The sequence below is a fragment of the Colias eurytheme genome, chromosome 24 (genome assembly GCF_061535395.1).
Source record: "Colias eurytheme isolate Ceu_HAF_F1 chromosome 24, ilColEury1 Martin Lab GWU primary, whole genome shotgun sequence".
Lineage (NCBI taxonomy): Eukaryota > Metazoa > Arthropoda > Insecta > Lepidoptera > Pieridae > Colias > Colias eurytheme.
In genome coordinates, this window is record NC_143003.1 from 800,401 (window position 1) to 821,750 (window position 21,350).

Genomic DNA, 21,350 nt, shown 5'->3' on the forward strand with positions numbered 1-21,350 from the left:
AATTTTCGATATATGTATGTAAAATCTGTTTTGATTATGCTAAATCGTTGTAAATAGGCTTGTATCATTGACTTGCTTACATAATATTTTTTGCTGTGATTTTATATAGCCATACCACAGACTATTAATAATATACTACGTATACAAGCCATACTCATTACTATTAGAAAAAAAATTGAAATATAGTAGGTAGTATTTTGTGGGAGATGGATTTATAAATGAAATAATACATATAGAGTTATTCTTTCTAATTTTATTATTACCAAAAATGTTACACATAACTTAATAAAAAAATTAGACAAATATTTTTAATAGCACTTAAACATACAATACATACATTATACGATTCGTAATCTCAAAATATATTTATTTGATTTTATACAATGATTATAACATTTGGTATTAATTCCCAATTAACGAAATTAAAAGACAAAATATACTGCCTTATTCAGTTTGGATTCAATCCACTATAATTTTAATCATATGTTTAGAAATTCCAACTGGATATAAATACTGTCACAATGAAATGAAACTGCAAAGCATAAAGCTACAGCATTAGATATTGTCCAATAATGTTTTCAAGCCAAAGACAAAACTTAAACTTGTATATTTTGCCTAATAATCTTAGAGCAACACAGGCTAGAGTGTAAGTGAATGAGATTGGATGTAAAGATGTAATAAAAAATTGTTAATCAGCAATAAAAAAGGCTTAAAAATACCTATGATTAAAATGTCTATTGTCTATGCCTCACGCTGTGTTGCCCTATGTAATGTACTGGCCAAGTGCAATGAAATTTTGTGTATATTATAGAAAGATTATTGTATAAAAGTTGTGCAACCTACTTACAAGCATCATGTGATTCATATACAAATATATAAAACCTTTATAAAAGCGAGCTTATCTATTAGTTTATCAATTCCTTTATAGTTTAGTTTGAATTGTACTTGTATGGTTAAGACTTAAATTATACGCAAGATGATAAATAAGTTCATCAGAAATTAATTTTTATGACCAGAATATGAAGAATTATGTATGGGTCTACCAGAATCTGATGGCATATTTATATTTAAAAAATTAAAGATTTTCATGTGGCAACTTAATTTGACAACTATCAAATTGGTTGTCAAATTATTTGTTTTGATGATAAATTTTTAGGATTTTGTCTTCAAAATCTTCTAAATGTCGATAAAACCGCTGCGATCACAAGCAAGAGGTGTTGTTTACAATGTGTATAGAAAAATATTCGATGAAGAAGGGTCAAACTCATCACAATTTTCAATTTTAAAGCGCGTGAAAGATTTTATTGCTAAGTTGGCCTTACCCGTTTTGATACTTTAAATTAAAAATGTTATAAATAGGTATATAATATTGTTTGTTGATTAAAATATAATTTTATGAAAACTTATAACAGGAGTTTCCAATTCGGCTATTTGTCAAGTCCAAGGTGTACAAGTCAATTTTATAATGTGTTAAATCTTACGAAAATAAACATGATTTTATTTTATTATTGTTTTATTTTATAAAAAACTAGCAGTCCGCCCCGGCTTCGCCCGTGGTACATATTTACGTTTTCTCTACGTAAGAACCATCCTCGTACTTCAAGGAATATAATAAAAAAAGAATTATCGAAATCGGTTCAGCCGTTCTCGAGTTATGCGCTTACCAACACATTTTGCGATTCATTTTTATATATAAGATTATAAACAATCGTTAAATATAGTAAATAAGTTTTGATCTGCATTATCATTACATCCATATTTTCACATGCCATAATGATATATTATATTCAAATAATATAGGTGTGTAATACATAATATTATTATGTATACCTTTAGAAAAGTAATATGTATATTATACATGTAATAAGTACCTACATAATATTACGTGGATATCTCATTATTAAATACAGTATTATCCACTTGTGTAATATAACTAATGATATTGAGGACAAAATAAAAAATACGCAGTATCAAGATCGTTCAGTCCATTTTCCCTAGGGTTGCACACTCAAAATTTTGATTTCCCTAATTGCCATCAGATTCTGGTTTACCTATAACTTTTTTGTTTTGTGAAAATGAAAGGAATTCATGTTTTTAATGAAAAGATATCCTATTGCTTTTTATCTTTCCAAATTGCATCAGAATGTATAAAAATAGAATGCTTTGTACACTGCATAGATTACAAGAATATAATTAATCACTTACACCTTTATTTCCACCTTACAATAATTTGAAACAAACAAAAAATAACAAATATACAAATCAATCATACAAATGATATTTATATTCACAGTTAAAACAAACTAAAGAATATATATCTATAATTGGTAATTAAATGCCAACTCGAGAACAGATTAGGTGGGTTTATTAGATAAAATGTAAAATAAAAAAAATGTTGTGTGGTTTTATGAAACCACGGTACTGAAAACGGTGAAACTGTTCGAACGGTTCCGAACACTGCTTTGTGTAGCGCATGTCGCGTGTCGGTCGGCTGCCGAGTAGGTATACCTACTCGGCAGCCGCGATACACGCGACATGCGCTACACAGACCAAAAAGTTTGAGACGATGTAATAAAAGTTTCACTTTAAAAATACTAGAAATTCTTTGTAGAAACTTATACTATTTTCGAATTAATTATTTCCATGAAGTTTTGGCTACACACATTCTTTATTTGCATATAATTCAAGTCTTAATTAATAAAAAATCATTAGACTTGTCCAGTCCACAGTAAATACTAAATTAAACAATTTGCACCAGCAATTATAAAAATATTGACTATCATATTTTGGAAGAGTTTATTAATGATTGTAATAAAATCATGTTGTGGGCATTAAAAATATAAAACGGAAAACATAGGATAAGAAAGAAACACAATTATTTTGAAGAAAAAAAGAAGAAATTAGTGGTCATGATACCAGTACATATTTTATTATATAACTAAAATATGTTATGTTATATAACAGTAATATGTTAAATAAATAATATCAATTCTTTGGTCAGTACAGTAAGCATAAGATAAAATAAGGATTCAATGCCAACAACATAATTCTAACTTAGCCTATAATAATTATACTATATTTATGTAACATTTGAACATTTGCATATGCAATTCTATACATAAAGGCTGTCAAACAGACATACAGTGGTTATCATATAATTCAGTATACATTTTTCTTTTCTCAAATTTCAGATTCTGTCACAAATAATAATATGATGGGTAGGTCTTACTTTAAACTTTCTTATATATATACTAGCGGTCCGCCCCGGCTTCGCCCGTGGTACATATGAAAAATAGATGTTGGCCGATTCTCAGACTTACCCGATATGCACAGAAAATTTCATGAGAATCGGTCCACCCGTTTCGGAGGAGTATGCAGACTAACATTGTGACACGAGAATTTTATATATAAGATTTCAATATTCTTTTAGTTTTGACTTCAAACTCAAATTGCAACTTTTCTTCCTTCAAATAATTTATCTTTACCCATCATAATATTTAGTATGGAAACAATATTTAAATATACAGATTCTTTTTATCTGTTTGACTAATCCTTACTTTTATACACTCTCAACTGGCAGTAATGTTACAGCAATAAATGCCTTATAGCAATGTCAAAAGGGTTTCAAATGCAGTGAATGCATTTAGTATATTTGACAGAGCTTAACAACATAGAACAGTCAACACATTTCGATGTATCATTTGTAATCGGGAAGCTCACCGATATTTTAATTTGTGCGAAAGCCCACATCTTATCAAAGATGATCTAATGATATATTAGTTTTTAGGGACAAAAGGATGACTATACATTACAATATATTCGTTTTTAAGGAAAAAACTGTTACAATTTTAACTAAACATACTCTTTAGCGCATTTTTGATTACCTGTGTCAAATCAAGAGTTTGAGACCTTTTGTATATTTTCTACCTATAAAAATAATAAACCAATACAAATTTAATTAATTCTTTAATATTGCAACAAAACTAAAGGTAGATAATGTTAAATATTGGTATATAAAATACAATAAATTGATCTAAACACTTGTCATATCAGGAAAATTGTATACCAGATAATTTCACCATGTGAACACTCTTTAATAATGACATTTTATTCAATTTATTATGCTAGACACATTCTAAAGATCACATTTTATACTGACAAATCCAATAATTTTTTGGAAAGATCCACCAATTTTTATTACAACCAAGCATTTCTGACCAATTTTAATCATAACAGTTTTGCAAATTTGCGAATTAACAAATTGAAAATTTAACTGCATTTGTAAAACCACTTCTAAACCATTTAACACAAAATGCACATAATTTGAACAGCAATACTTTCTCCCTTATTTAGCTCTATAAAGTCCAATTTAGAGTCTGAATCAACCATATTATAGAATATAAATACCTTCCCCAGTAATTCTTCCAAGCTTGAGATGTAACTTCACAATAACCACTTTTTACATCTTTGTATACCATATTTACTTACAAATCAATGAATACATTTGCACTAATATAAATTATAACCTTCCTTCTTACTTCACCTAACTTCACTAATCATAATTCCCAGCTTGAGATGTAACTTCACTTACACTTTTGCACTAAACAGTTCACTTTGACACTAACACTATCACCGCACTACACTTTGGTCACATTTACGTTTAGCTAGCGATGTCGTCGAGGAACTCCACATAGGTGAACGGAAAGTGGCCCACTTTGCCGTTCAGCTCGCCCTCCCATTGGCCGTTGATGTTCATTTTCGTTACCTATGAACATATTTAGAAATAATAAATAATTATAAATAAATATTATAGGACATTATTACACAAATCGACCTAGTCCCTACTAGACGACGATAAATATAATATTTAATAAATACATATATAGATAATAACAGCCAGACCCAAGAACAAATAATTGAGTTCATCACACAAATATTTGCCCTGACCGGGGATCGAACCCGGGACCGTCGGCTCAGTAGGCAGTTACTTTACCACTGCGCTAACCGCGTCGTCAAAAATATGTTAAATTGTGACTCATTTTACCTTACAATTTCTAGATGCTTTTGTGAAGTGTTGCTCAAACTTCATATTATATAGCATTATGTACCCCTACAAGTAGTTTCTACTTTGGCTGCTCTTTTCAAAATCATAGAAGATGAAATAATATCTAGCACAAAAGAAAACATAGCATAACAAACTAAAAATATTCTGGCATTTGTATATTTTTGCCTTGATTAATATAGGTTATTGTGTTATTCAATTTTGAGATATGTATCTATATTCTCTAACATTTTAGACAAACAAAAAACAAATTTCTGCTCAATATTCTATCAAACCTTCATACAATTTACCAACTCTATAAACTATCTGTTTTCCCTAATTTTTAGACGAATAAACAGCACATTTCTTCCGAAAATCCATAAAATATAACTCATCATCATCATCATCATATAAAGATAAAGAAGTTTCACTTCAAAAAAAATACAACTAATAAACTGTAAATACCTTAAGTATATCCCCCTCCTGCAGTTTGAGAGCGGTTTTGTCGTACGCGTTCGGCACGCGCGACTGACGCACCCGCGCCAATGCTGGCAGACTGCGCTGTTAGTGGAAATTTTATTTATTTAACAATTTAATATACCACACCAAGTAATATTTACAATTATACAAAGATGATTAATATGGTAGGTACATAAGGCGGCCTTATCGCTTATTAGCGATCTCTTCCAGACTGCCCAAGGTAAGAGATAAAGAAGAAACGTACTTGTTACGCGGGTGGCTGATATAATAGATAAAATAAAAAGACGGGTTGCACTCCGGGAGTGCCGGCAGAAGTGAAAACTTGATTATTAACTTGATTATGAATATAATATTATATAAGGGATAAAAAAATAAAAAAAAACATCCATCTTACGCTTTTTCGATCAGGCCACGTGTCCTGACGCGAGTTTAAGATTTTATTCCTAACGCCGCTAAAGAAGTTTTCACTTCAATAATATAGATTATAGAAGATAGAATACATAAAATACAAAAATGAATAATAGGAAAGGATAAAATACATTATATTAAATAGAAGGATATGCTAAATTGGAGAGGTGCTTATATAAAAGAGATTTAAAAGATTTTATAGAAAAAGCTCGTCTAACATCCACAGGCAGAGAATTCCACAGTCTGATAGCGGTTACAACAAATGAGTTACCGAGGAAGGAAAAAATTTTATGTTTTTAATTAAGGAAAACTGTTTTTAATTGTTGAAAATGTAAAATTGAAAATGTTTATCTGTGGTAACAAAATATTGTCTCTGTGCAAACTGGCGCCACATGCCTCATCAATCAATCGATCAATCTATCAATCGATGAATCGATTAATCGATATATCGATCATTTCTTTGTTATATTCAAGCTACATTCACATATTGTTACATTCACAATACTTTAGGGGAAATATTTATAAACAACAATGTTTGATATTTTTGCGATTAATTGTTTTAAATATATTTATTGAATAACTACTAGATAAGTAGGTAATATGTAGCTTGGAAAACTCTTTTCAATCAGGACATCCTTTATAAGAGTTTACAACCTATTCTATAACCTACGGAATATATGTACCCTTTAATATTTAATAAAGAAATAGATCCTTATCCGATTATTTCATTATATTATAGAACTTTATAATATTAAAGTAAGTATATTGTTTACAATATTTAATAGTGAATGGATATGAATGTGATTGTTGCAATTTCACGCAAAATCTACACAGTCGTTTTGAATAAAATTTGCTATGCAGATTGATTGGAATGAAATAACCATTGACCGTAAATAGATAACACGTTCTGTTCTAAATTTCTGATTCAATGGTTATTTTATAATTATGTAATATTATGCTCATCTATGTATACTTTCTATAATAATATTATAAAGCTGAAGAGTTTGTTTGAACGCGCTAATCTTAGGAACTACTGGTCCGATTTGAAAAAAAAATATATATAGGTACATATTACATATAGACTAAATCGCGATGATATTATCATCGCGCTATAAGACCAACAGGAGCAGAGCCACGCGGGTGAAACCGCGGGGCGCAGCTAGTATGTTTATATATGTCAATCTTTTTTTTTCGGAACTAAAGGCTTCATTATTATTATTTATTATTTAAGTTACAGAGTAAATAAATTTTTAATCACTACATTTGACCATATAAATACCTAAGATATCATGTATAATTGAGCACATACCTGCATATTAGTGCCCTTCTGTTGGTTCTTGTTGTTCGGCGGACTGGGCGGGTCGCCGAGTTGACTGAGAGCCTCGCTCGCCGGGTACGGCACACCCGATGGATCCAGAAGCTGTAATGGGGAATATTCGTGTGTTTTTTTGTCTTAAATTAATAGTTTACTATTTTATAACGTACAAAAAATATTAATGGACTGTAAGGGGGAGGTTTTGGGGATAAAATATAAGATATGAGATATAAGATTGAGATTGAGATATATTTCTTTAATATATTGGGATGAGATGAGATTCGAGTTTTATGACGCACCGGGCGGAGCTCCACTCCGCCCGGTGCGGAGACCGATGGCGAACTGACTGTGTGTTAAAATAATTAATATTACAATATAATAAAATATGCATCGACGCATTGCATTCCGGGAACATGTACCTATTGTCTGTACGATTAGGTAATCGTACATGTTCCCGGGGGAGAAAAAGGTGAAGGTTAGTAACTTGATGAAAGATGAACTTAAAACTAACAAGGTGATATTACAATTTTGTGTCTATTTACTAAATGATTGTGTTAGTTATGATTACAAGATGAAGATACAATAATTATAAGATTAAGATACATTTGTTCTTTACGATAGGGTTACAAGATTATGTTACAATTGTTTTTTATAATAGCGTTACAGAGATTCACTTAAGTTGGGAAGCGAAAACACTCGAATGATTTGGTCATGTTTATTTACGCGCACAACACACTCACTATTTCACTAACACTTATCACATAGTCACTTTTCACTGGGGTTGGAGGTGGCCGGGCGGGGACCGCGAGTCCGCGACACTGGTCGCAGCCTCCACCGCCGGCTCTGCTGAAGCTCGTCGACGACGCAATTGTTTCCAATACGTTATTATTTCCACAAACAACCACAACAACCAACATTCCAATTAACATATACTCATACAGCTCCCATATCAAACGAATCACTCATAAATAAAATGTTATTATAATATTCCATTTCGCCGAACTCGTGCGCACGCTGTAATATTATAGCGTCGCATTGTGTTTAAATGTTCTTTTATATATATTGTTATTATTGTTTGGACATATTGTTTTGAGATATGAATTCTATGTTTTCGAGGTTTTAATTTCTTCCTTATCATAGTCGGTAGATTCATTAATAGTATTTATATTTGTAGATAACAGTGATAGCTTAAAAATACATAGATCGTTTCATAGTAAGATAATTATAATGATCACATTATTTTATTATGTAATCTCAGCTTATAAAGGGATCAAAGATTTTCAATATTTTGGACAAAAATTGTCGCTTTGTAGGATTTGTGATCAATTCCGTTCGTAAACCCGAACTTAAATTGGCGCCATCTTAAAATTAGGATTTGAAGGTCATGTTGCAGATTAGGCGCTCTATACTTGAGATCATTAAGGGTTAATTCATTTAAGGTTTTCTAGGATGCTTCGAACACAAATCGCAAGGCTGTAGTTGATGACTCCGCGCGTAAGGTGCGCGGTAGGTGGCCACTGGGCCTTAAGACGGCGTGCGACACACAGGGTATCATATGTCTGAGTTCTTTGTATTCCAATATGAATAGCTTATACTCGCATGCTAATTGAGGTTGTTTCATTTATTTGTTTTCTGATTACATAAATTAGGCGATACATTTAAGATTTTGATGCACCCAATTTTTCTTCGAAATTTTCTTTTAAAGGTCTTCCTGAGATAGATTTAAAGTAAGATTTAGAGTAAGGTTCATCCTTCATTTCCCATAACTACTGGATGTTGCTATTTAAGTTAAGATTACATTGATATATTCATTTTTACGGTGTATTTTTTAAAGTTGAGATTTGTGAGCACTGATCTAAAAGCGCTCTCGTGTTAAGGTGAGATCCATCTGATACCTTGATAATTGCAGTAGCGGGTAATAGGTATTTCGCTGGGGTCACATGGAAGGGATACTAATGTGTTCATATTTTCTTGTTGCTGGCGTAAAGGTTTCGAATGAGCCCCGTGTAACCTTGAACGTGAGGCTTCCGGTGTCATATTCTGTGACGCGAAACATTCATGTAAAAGGGTATTATGATTTTTATTACATTGCTTACACAATATCTGTGAAAAGCATTTCATTCCTTTGTGGTAATGTAGGCAGTTGAGGCAAAGTTTCATGTTTTCAACCGTTTTTCTTCGCTCATAAGGATGCATTTTTAATAAAGTCGGACATGTATAAAGGCGATGTTCGCTGGAATTGCATATCGGACACCGCTTGCGTTTTACATTTGTTATATTATTGGAATAAGTTACTTGCGAAATAGCATGATTTGTAGAATATGGATTATTAAAACTCTGTTTAAATTTATTATTATAACTTTTAGAAAAGGATGATTGATTATTATAGTTTCTTAAATGTGTATGCTGATTTGATGGCTGATTAAATGCTTTTGTAGTGTAGCTTTCATGCTTTTTTCGTGAGGTCTCTAGCGTCATAAACTTGGTTTCTAAATACTGTAAAAAGTCTTGCAATACAGGTATTTCTCTGGGCGACTTTAAAGATTGCACATAATCATTGTATGTTTCTGTGTCTAACTTTTGAGATAATATACAAACAAGAAAAGGGTCCCAAGATGACACGTTAATTCCAAGGTTTTCAATTGCATTAATGCTCTCATATGTTACATCATGAATCCGTTTAATATGTTGATACGACTGATATTGAATATTAGGGATATTTAAGAGGTTATTAAGATGAGATGTAAAGATTAATCGCTTATTATCATAACGATGACTGAGGATATTCCAAGATATGAGATAATTGTCGGAGCTGATTTGGAGATGTTGTATCATTTTTTCAGGCTCGCCCTTAACTTTACTCTTAAGAAACTGTAACTTTTGTGCATTAGACAGTGACGGATTATTGTGAATAGTTTCCGTAAATAGATCTTTAAAGGAAACCCATTGCATGTAATTTCCTTCGAATGTAGGCAGCTCTACTTTTGGGGTTGATTTTTCTATATGAGATAGAGAATACATCTTTTTATTAATATCTGTTTTTAACTTATAGTAATGTTTTTCATAATAAGTAAATTGTTCTTCATATTCTGTGTTCGTTCCGCTCAATTCGTTTTCTAATTCCCAATGCAAGGTATCAATTGCCGACCAGCGGATTTGCAAGGACTTTAGGATATCCTCAAATTCCCACTTTTCCGATATAAGATCAAGATTTATGTTTGAAACAGTTCGCAAAAAAGCCTTAAAATTAGTTGTTTGTTTTTTCATAAGCTCTTCCGTTTTATTCATATTAGAGATATTGTTGGGAGGTTTTTCTTGATATTCATGAGAGGTTGACGGGGTTTGAAAGGTTGGAGGTTGTAATTCAGGGGTTTCTAAAGATTTATAATTTTGCAAGGCTGTCTTTATGTTATTGTATTTTTTCTTAATTTGATCATATCTATTGAATGCAAAATACTCGTGAGAGTGATCGTTAAAAGATAGAAGTATCATATGGTTGTTGTGGAAGTCTACAAAATATTGTTCTAGCGTTTCTAGTCTTCGTCGTATATAATCGGAAGTCTTTCGCTCCGCTCCATCCTTTTTAAAGTTTATATGTAGCTTATCCAATGCATCTATTAATTGCTCTTGGGTAGCTAAAATATCCTCCATCGACATGTTTCAAAATAAGAGATAAAATAAGAAACCTTACTTGGTTAGCTTCAAGTTACGCTTACGCCGCGCCGAGATGTGAATTATTCCGTCGATGTGTAGAGATGCGATGCCTTTCCAGGGCACCAAGGTTGAGATATGAAGATGTGTGGTGCCTTCCTAAAGCACCGAGGTTGAGGTGTGGTGTCCCCCCAAGACACCAGGGTAGAGATGTGGAGATATGTGTGGTGCCTTCCAAAAGCACCGAGGTCGAGGTGTGGTGTCCCCCCAAGACACCAGGGTAGAGATGTGGAGATATGTGTGGTGCCTTCCAAAAGCACCGAGGTCGCGATGTGATCACGGAAACCAGAACCACGCACACAAACACAGCACAAACTTTATGCACACTTTTTGTCCCGGTCCCGCAATTCACCGTTTGCTCGAAGGACCAATGTAAGGGGGAGGTTTTGGGGATAAAATATAAGATATGAGATATAAGATTGAGATTGAGATATATTTCTTTAATATATTGGGATGAGATGAGATTCGAGTTTTATGACGCACCGGGCGGAGCTCCACTCCGCCCGGTGCGGAGACCGATGGCGAACTGACTGTGTGTTAAAATAATTAATATTACAATATAATAAAATATGCATCGACGCATTGCATTCCGGGAACATGTACCTATTGTCTGTACGATTAGGTAATCGTACAGGACTTCAAAATACTCTCTATTATTTTTAAAAATGAAATTTAAAACTTTTAAAAAATTTAAGCAGTTCAAACGCCGCCATTTTGCACGCGCTTTGCGTGACGTCACATGACACGTCCAGTGGGTGTTTACCTTAGTGTTCACTGTGGAGTGATGAATACAATGTCGTGTCAGATGACGTCACATTTTGTTCGACCTATGGTGGAGCGTTTTGGAAGTTTGAATTTCGCGCCCTTATTTTGCACTTTTTGAATATTATTTTAGGGTTTAAATAATAAGTAAATAAATAAAATCCTTTTTATTATAATATAACGATAATTAGTATTCGAGAAAAAAATATTTTAGGCCATTTCAAATTTTATGCATATTCCCTAATTTTTATGGTTTTTTACTTCAAAAGATAAATAAGCAAAAGACAGTCATGAGATCAAGGAAAAATATGCACTGCTATAGTGATACACGTTAGGCCTCCCCCACATTGGGCGTAGGCCGAGCGTACGCGTTTCCTGAGCGTGCTGCCGGCGTCGGCGCGGCGCGGACGTCGCGTCAGCGCGCCGTCTGTGGGGCGCGGGCTACGCGTTGTCCAGCGCCGCGCGGGCGCTGCGTGAACGCCGCGCAGACGCCGCGCTTACGTCGCGTTCCATGGGCGTTCGGCCGCCCGTGCCCCCCGCACACATTCCATGAGTGCGAGGGGCACGGCGCGGGCGGCCGAGTGCTTTAGACGCGACGTCGCGTCGGCGCGGCGCTTGCGCAGCGCTTGCATAGCGTTCGATGGCGCGACGCCCGCGCCCCACAGACGGCGCGCTGACGCGACGTCCGCGCCGCGCCGACGCCGGCAGCACGCTCAGGAAACGCGTACGCTCGGCCTACGCCCAATGTGGGGGAGGCCTTATAAATATTTGCTTAAAACTTTATTTGGTTAACATCAATTCTTCTGATCTACACTTGTTTTGGTATGTTGGTGGCAAATCGACGAATTTAAAAATGTCCTTTAACTCAAACAGTACCAAAAGTGAAATATTTAATCTACAATCAATTCGGAATTTCACTTCTACTGTGATAAATCAATAAGACAATGGTTGTTATTTTTAAATTACCCTCACAATTAAATATAAATAAAAAAAGAAGGGTTGCACTCCGGGAGTGCCGGCAGAAGTGAAAACTTGATTATTAACGTTCAGCATGTTTGATATTTTGGAATGGTATCCGTCTTACGCATGGAATATAAGGGCTTAAAAAAAAAGACCCGTCTTACGCTTTTTCGATCAGGCCACGTGTCCTGACGCGAGTTTAAGATTTTATACCCAACGCCGCTAAAGAAGTTTTCACTTCAATTAACCCACACTCACCCTCTGAACATACGGCACGGGAATCGAACCGGTGCGTCCGTGTGCGTTCCTCGCCGTCCACCACTGCTCCTCATCCCGGTTGATCACCATCAGACGTTCGCCGCGGCGGAACGGCAGGTCGTCTGCGTCCTGGAACGTCAAGTTTTATGTTAGACTAGCTATGCCCCGCATTACTCCGCTCCTGTAGGTCTTAGCCTATAGCCTTCCTCGATATCTACTATCTTACACCGAAAGAATTTTTCAAATCGGACCAGTAGTTCCCGAGATAAGCGCGTTACAACAAACAAACAAACTCTTCAGCTTTATAATATTATACCTATTAAGTATAGATATAGATAAATTACTGTAATTGTGTATATTTATGTGATGGGTAGTCGTAAATTAGTAAACAAACATAATAATTTATTCATCTTAAAAAAAGATACAAGCATTGAGAATAAATAACGTTTTCAAGACTACAGAACAGTCCTCACAATGACAAAGGCATGTTTGCGAAGTAAATTAACACCACACAACACCGCAAGAGATGCAAACAGCAAAACTAAGTTTATAAATTAGTTCATAGATTAATATATTTAGCTAAATAAATCAAGTTTATCCTCGCCACAGATAATACAACTACAAACATTACAAATTAGTTTGAATAAAAATTAGAAAATATTTCAAAAAAACCATGGATTCTTGTTCACATGTCTTGAACTATTTTGATGGTGTTAATGTGAATCTGTCAGACAGCTATTAAAACGCTTTTTTGTTTATAAAATGCTGCACTATTATCATGCTAGACTAAACATTCTTTAAATCTTTGTGATTGTGAAAATTCCCGGAACTTTGAATCAATTTAAAAATACATGTTCTTAATTATGTTTTTTTAATTAATTCTAATAAGGTCAAATACAAAATAGCAAAGTATTGTAGTAGGTTGTAGGTGTTTTAATAATTATGACAAAAATAATTTAATAATGTAGTTCTACATTGTCTTGTTTATAAAGTTAACAAAACAAATACTAATTTCTATTGATATCAACATTTATTTTTTCTACACTACGGCCAACGTAACTTGGCGGGCCTGAACTTCGCGCAGAAGGCTGCGCACGAACGTTTTTTAGGAACGAAATGGTGGCATGAGGCGGCGTGCGCGGGGCGGAGATCTAGGCTAGGGATTGACTCTATGTAAACACAATCATCCCTTTATTCGAACGAATATCGTAATCGATTTTTATCGATTTGAAATTTATTGATTTTTGTTTATATGAGATACTGAACGAAATAGCTTTACAAACTTATTGAATTTTGTCGTTAGTAAAAGAGATTTCGAGTTTAATAGCAAAAAAAAACTAATAACATTTTATTTTCATGGTTGTAAGACATGATTTAGTTAAATATCATTTATTTATAAACGACCACTACAATAAAGACTGATTGAGAATATTTGAAACCTATTATAAAATTAAATATAAATATATTTCACAATTCAATTTCAATCGATTTGAAAAAAAAATCGATTAATCAATATCCTCAGACACGCATAGTGGACATCCCTTTTTGTTTACGTCGTATAACTTCGTGCATATTCGGCAATTCTCGGTACGCAATTATGTATCTCAGTCACACGTTAACATTGGTGTCGTGTTCGTGTCGCTATCTCTGTCTTGAGTACAGGCGGTTACAAAAGTTTTCGTTGAGTTGATCGTTATTATTTGTTATTATTATATTGTTGAGTGTTAAGTTTAAATTTGTTCGTGTTTAAGTTTGTTTTAGTGATAATTTGGAATATTCTACTTGGAATTTTGTATTATTCGCGAACAAAGATGCCACCAAAGCATAATATGGTTTTAAATCGCCAGGCGGGAAAAATAATATTCGATTTAACGCAGTATTTTAAAAAAGAAAAAGAAGAAGGCGTAAAAAATGTTGACAAAGTTTTTTTAAGAGTTGCTGAGTGAATCCTGAATTCATTAGGTTATTTTTATTGCTTTATGTCTCATAGCGTTTTGATATTTATTTTATTTGTACTTGGTCTCTGTATAAGGAAATTTTTATTCGAATTTCAGTTTAAAAGAAATAAATGCCTATAACACTTTTTTTTACGAGTGTACATGCGCAAAAGTTCGTAGAGGCTATGTTCAGGCCCGCCAAGTTACGTTGGTCGTATTGTATGTACAATTAAATTTACGAATTCGTCAAGAAGCTACTATTTTTATTACTGTGGTTTAGAGATCAAAAATTCCAATAAAAAAAATGTGTGCGTGTACCTACTAGTGTACACACGTAAGAAGTGAAACTTCTTTATGACCTTATTTTTCAAAAAATAATTTACTATATAGCAACTTTACAGAAATACGTCAATCACGCGTGGTATCACTGGTAGGGATAAACCAAGATGTGACCAAATTTTTTTCCAACCCCGATAAAGAAGTTTCACTTCAAAAATACGTTGCCACGAAAATAAATCCGAAAATAGGGGAATGTGAAATACACAGCTTCTAGTGCTTTACAACTTACAAAAAACTAGTTTATTTAAAGCATTGACAAAATAGCGTGGTTGTGAATAAAAATCCATTATTCATCCGCCCTACAAACGTCTGCTATTTTTATACGCGAGAAATTATAACGTTATCCATCAACTGCTTACTCATAGCCCAGTGCCACATTTTCTATTTACGCGTATTTATAGAAAATATTCGCTTCCGTTAGATAGCGGGTTACTATCTTCTAGCTTTGAACTATTAAAGTTATATTAACTGACCATCCCTAAGCTCTTTGTCTGTTATGCTGTCAAGCGTAAATTGTTGTATCGATTTTGATGAATTTAAATTTTTAAATTCTCAATAAAGAAGGATGGGATATACATTTTTTCAAATACCAAGAACTAGCAGGTAAAATATAAATTGGCCTTGTTGCATGAAAGGCTTGTAGAATATAAAGGTTTGTATGTACATTCATCACTACAGAGTATAAAACAAAGTCGCTTTTTCTGTCCCTATATGTCCCTATGTATGCTTAAATCTTTAAAACTATGCTACGGATTTTGATGCGGTTTTTTTAATAGATAGAGAGATTCGAGAGGAAGGTTTTAGTATATAATTTATTAGGTTTTAGACGAAGCGGGCGAAGCGGGCGAAGCCGCGGGCGGAAAAAAAAGTGTAGCCCTTCTTTAAACTCAACACAAATAAAAAATATTTTGAATCAATATGACTTAAAAATATATCAAAATAACATCCTACTAGAATGCTAAACTATACTATATTATATCCTACCAAACAAAAATTAAACGAATTGATGACCTGGGTACTAGGAATGAAGTGGGCACATTTGCAACGAATATAAGCTACTAAGTATAGTGTCTAAATAATAATTATATCAGCCAAACAAGATACATATTCTAAAAGTAATGAATTACGATTTACGGCAGCCAAACAAGATACATATTCTAAAACTAATGAATTACTTACACTGCCATCAAAATCAAACTTCGCAAGCACAACCTCCAACACATGATGGGGCTGCGCTGGCGGCGGGGCAGCCGCTTGCGCGTTCGCCTGGGGCAAAGGCCTAACCAGGGGCGTAGTATCCAAGTAGTGCAATCTATAGAACGCTAACAATGCTGGCATGTCTGCGAACAGCTGGTTGCCGATACGGAACCGCGTGGCTCCGTCCGCTGATACTACACGGTTTATTATGTAATGGGACACACGGTCGTCTTCCCTGTAAAGTAATTAATATAGTTAAAAAAAAACATGCTAAAATTATTGTATAATACAATAATTTTTAGCATGTTTTTAGCACTGATCCTTGATAAGCGTACAAAGTTTAATTTGCATATGTCTGTTTTAAATAGGTGAATATCGAGTCGAAATAAGTTCATAATTTTTATAGTTGAATTTGTTTGAACACAAGTAGAATAATCTCATAATAACACATTTGTGAGCATTTATGAGGTCTTAATGCAAACTAGTTGGCAGAGACATATTGTGTGTTTAACATAATACAATACAAAATAACTCAGATTTTATAGTATGTAGTATGTATATGGAAAAGATTGATTGGAACTTAATGAAATTTTGCATAGAAATAGATAACATGTTGAAATAGCATAACAAATTAACGCGAAAATTCGGCTAGTAACAAATTTCTTATTTATTAAATAAAAATATGATTTACCTAACACATAATACATAGTCTCCGTGTATAGTCTTCGAGTCTCTGACAAGAAACACTCCGCTTTCAGTCTCATTGAGCAACAGCTTGGTTGCTTCAGCTCTCGACAGTCCGCCGAAATACCAGCTGTAAAGACATAAAGGCAGAACATAGAGTCAAAATATTATTTTGTTGAAGCTACACTTTATAATAATCCTACTAATATTATAAATGCGAAAGTTTGTGAGGACGTGTGTGTGTGTTTGTTACTCTTTCACGCAAATACTACTGAACCAATTACAGTGAAATTCAGCACACATATAGTGGGTGACTTGGATTAATACATAGGTTAAGTTATATCCCGGAAATCCCACAGGAACGGGAACTGTACGAGATTTTCTTAGAAAATGCGGGCAAAGCCACGGACGGAAAGCTATAGTTTATTAATAATTTGGCCAACATAATCAATTAATAAGATGAACATTGGTTACTTCCTATAAATCTTACTCTTCTATTTTATAATGCCCCACTGTGGATCTTAATGTCTACACATTATACACACATTTAATTGATACATTTATTCATTGAATATTATAGTGCCCTACCAATTTCTCCTGCAGAAATTTAATTAGTATAGATTGATCACATGCTATTCACAATGATACTGACAGAAACCAATCACATGTGTCAAACTCAAACATTCATTTATTCAATTAGACTACTATTTAGTAGCACATTCGAATCGTCATTACATAAGTATTTTTAACATTTACCACCGATTCGGAAGTCAGAAGTGAAACTTCTTTGGCAAGATTCAAAGATACCAAAATTGTTGCCTTACTCCATGACGTGACAGTATTGCCATGAAGCAACCTTGAAATGATACTTTTAACATGTCTAAAGAAGTTTTTCTTAAAAAAATTGCATATATTATGTCCTAAACATAACAATTTTCCTTTATCAATTGCATTTTATCACTGTTATAAATATAAATACACAGATTAGTTGAAAATCTAATTTATTTATTTATTTAGCCTTTTAAACTGGGTGAGGATGGTTTTTTTTTGACTGTATAATTTTCTTAGTGATTTTTATGTATAATCCTATAGAATATCTCTCAGCTCAGTGTGCCTTCTGGCAAAGGCCTCCTCCAGTAGTTTCCATTGTTTCCGGTCTTTGGCTACTCTCCTCCAATTGGGTCCCGCGGTAAGTTTAAGCTCATCTTCCCAGCGCAAGCGAAAATCTAATTAATCTATCTTTATAGAATGAGGAAGTTAAACTAATGCATATTTTTATGTTCTAATAATCTATTGTTACAAGCAACAAGGAAACAATATATCTATTCAATTATTATTTATTTTAATAATTAAGTTACTCTTTAATATTGAAATACAATAGATTGTGTTTGTGGAATCCTTTATACAAAAATTCAATGTGTTTTTGTTTTGGTTTTCCCCAGGGCAATTACATAGTTTAAAATTTTTGCTAGTCATGGTGCACGGAATTCCTTTATATTGATTGTTATTGCTTGTTTAAATTTTGCTTTGCGTTTAATCCTTTCTCTAACATTTGATTCATTTTCAAAACTTTATGTTATCTACAATGTTTAATAGAGTTAGACTTTATGTTATCTACAATGTTATAGTTATTTTTAATGTATAATAATTGTATACTGTGCTTAAATTATTATTTTTTCTTGGTGTAACATATAAAAGTATATTTATTCACTTAACTTCACTTTAATAAAAGAAAAAGCATTAACCACTATTGAAACCTATACAAATCTATAATATAAAAATGAATCGCAAAATGTGTTGGTAAGCGCATAACTCGAGAACGGGTGGACCAATTTCGATAATTCTTTTTTTATTATATTCCTTGAAGTACCAGGATGGTTCTTATGTAGAGAAAACATAAATATGTACCACGGGCGAAGCCGGGGCGGACCGCTAGTTTTGAATAAAATTAATTCAAATTCAAAGAAAAGCCGGGGTCTGAATCAAATTCCTCAAAATGTAAATATTTAACAAATTTACATGACATAAAACATAATTAGCACATAAAATCAAACACATAAAGCATAGTTAATAGATTTTTGTTTATGTTCCCTGCAGTTAACCTGTCCGAAACTGGGGCAGTAATAAAACTTCTTGAAATTGTTCTAAAACAAGCTTTTGACATGTTTTATTTATTTGCCATATTATTTTAATACATACTTTAACAATTAATTTACAAATTAATTTTTATTTTTTTGAGTTTATGAAATTAAAATAAATGAGTTTGTTTGTTGCTTTACTTTTAAAGCTGAAAAAAGCTGTAAAATTATGCTTTCAGAATGGAAGTCAGAATTAATTTAGAGAAGAGATTATAATTTTAAAAGGCTAAAAAACATGCTTAAACTCACTTACTGATTAATATATTATAATTGTCACTCATTCTTGATAAATGTGCAAAGTTTGAATCAAATCTATTTCTTTAAAGTTAAATAAATGAGTCTTAACAAGTAAGTTACATACAAACATATGGATGAAGCCATTGTAAGCATGTAAATAAGCTAATAACTTTCTATATTCTATGAATAATATATTTAAGCAACATTTTATAAATGTGCATTTCATGGAAATTTAAATTGATAAAGATGCAATTGATAATGTATCTTATTTGCAGGTAGTTTATCTGTGACTCCTAATCTAAATAGATTTTATTTAATTTTACTTGGTTCATTCGAAATCGGGTTTAAAATCATGCCATGATTTTGGCTGTAATTCAGTGAAGATATTTTTGTTGATTTTGTTTACCAATTTCGGCGATTAACTCTAAATATTACCTGGACATGTCATTTTGGTCGAACGAGACCCCTATAGTAGGGTTCGCCATCCTAGAGTCTGATAAGTCACAGGCACCAATTAGCATTCATCGGAATCTCATCGCTGCCGGAAGTCAGCCGCTGATTACAGCACAGTTATCAATCTCCGCCGACACATGCACTTCCCCCAGACCCAACCAGCAACGTTCCCGTTATATTAACACCAAGAAAACAACACTTATATCACTACATTCAGAGGAAATCACAATTTGTTGACATCTATCTTCTAGTAGTGTCATCAGATCACCAAGTTATATTGACATCAAAACACATGTTTCCGTATTTTCTGCGCGCTGCTGAAGCGTCACCGGTCACGCGCATACCTTTCCAACTAACTTCGTAATGAGATAAATGGAATAAATCTAATAATAGATTGAATTTATAAATAATATTTCATAGGCCACACACGCGCCACACAACTTTTGGGCGACGGGGCGTAGGCCGTAGACAAATTAGAAGTTTTTTTTTTATTTTGATGGTGGCAGTACACATTGGGCCAACGTGTTGGGCCAACGGGTTGGGCCAACGTGTAGAGAGCTACTTGGCGGTATGTTGGCTTCATTAGCCTAGTTGGCGCCAATATTGGCAGGCCAACCGAATATTGTCGGTTTTTTGTGCACACATCAAAGGATCTTGGCGCGCTCCACAAACAGCGTTCACACGTTGGTGTCTTGTTCAGTTTGTTGTTACTCGTCAGCGGAGACAGTATCGTTGCGCGTCAATGAAATTTACGTTTAACCATGTTCCGATAGCGATGACGGCGCCGAGGTTTTACAATTCGTAGATTTGTATCGACATGAAGGAATAATTTGGAATCCGCGGCATGAACTACACAAAAATAAAACCATATGACTCAATAAATTAGATGTTCTATTTTCTATTTATTATATTATTCTAGATGTTTTTCTTATCTAACTTTCATACAATGCGATAAAAAAATGAATATATTTATAAAATGAGTAAAATAGTATTAAAAAGTTACTTGTTCTTAAAAATTAAATAACAATAGGTATACAATGAGCATGATTTTGATCAAATTGTGCTTTATTACATAAATAATATTATCATTTAATAAAATAATATCTAAAATCTAATCTTTAAAGTTTCGTTTTATAGGTAGTTAAAATTAAATTAAATGTAAAATGTACACATTTTAAACATTTGAAAAAATCTAAACATTATAACTATACAAATAATGTTTTATTTATACAGTTATAAAAAAAGGACAATAGAGATTGGATCGCAGACGGCAGAGTACACTCATTGTTATTGATGCACATGTACGTAATAATTAAACGCACTGTATATAAATAAATTGCCGCGGCTGCAAGAACTTCTACGGACTACGTCCATCTTTGAAGCGCCAATGCAGAATGATCAGTACGCCAATGTGTGAACAGGAATCTTGA

General features: G+C 33.3%; 1 protein-coding gene across 1 annotated transcript; it reads right to left on the reverse strand.

Annotated features, from left to right (window-relative positions):
* Positions 1–4,550: 4,550 nt before the first annotated feature.
* On the reverse strand, positions 4,551–20,375 carry Crk (Crk proto-oncogene, adaptor protein). The gene is made up of 7 exons (XM_090115746.1): positions 19,903–20,375; positions 17,100–17,222; positions 16,391–16,643; positions 12,936–13,064; positions 7,239–7,349; positions 5,507–5,602; positions 4,551–4,765 (listed from the first exon to the last, which is right to left on the reverse strand). The coding sequence occupies exons 1-7, from the start codon at positions 19,986–19,988 to the stop codon at positions 4,661–4,663; spliced, it is 903 nt and encodes a 300-aa protein (XP_089971872.1). The 5' UTR covers positions 19,989–20,375; the 3' UTR covers positions 4,551–4,660.
* Between the last annotated feature and the right edge of the window lie 975 nt (positions 20,376–21,350).

What these genes read in the sequence shown, in the direction of transcription:
- Crk (XM_090115746.1), bottom strand. Translation starts at nt 19,988, where the DNA reads ATGCTAATTGGTGCCTGTGACTTATCAGACTCTAGGATGGCGAACCCT. An exon ending in AGAAGGGCACTAATATGCAG is followed by an intron (nt 5,603 to 7,238) that starts GTATGTGCTCAA and finishes TTCCACTAACAG; the next exon opens with CGCAGTCTGCCAGCATTGGC. An exon ending in AGGAGGGGGATATACTTAAG is followed by an intron (nt 4,766 to 5,506) that starts GTATTTACAGTT and finishes ATATGTTCATAG; the next exon opens with GTAACGAAAATGAACATCAA.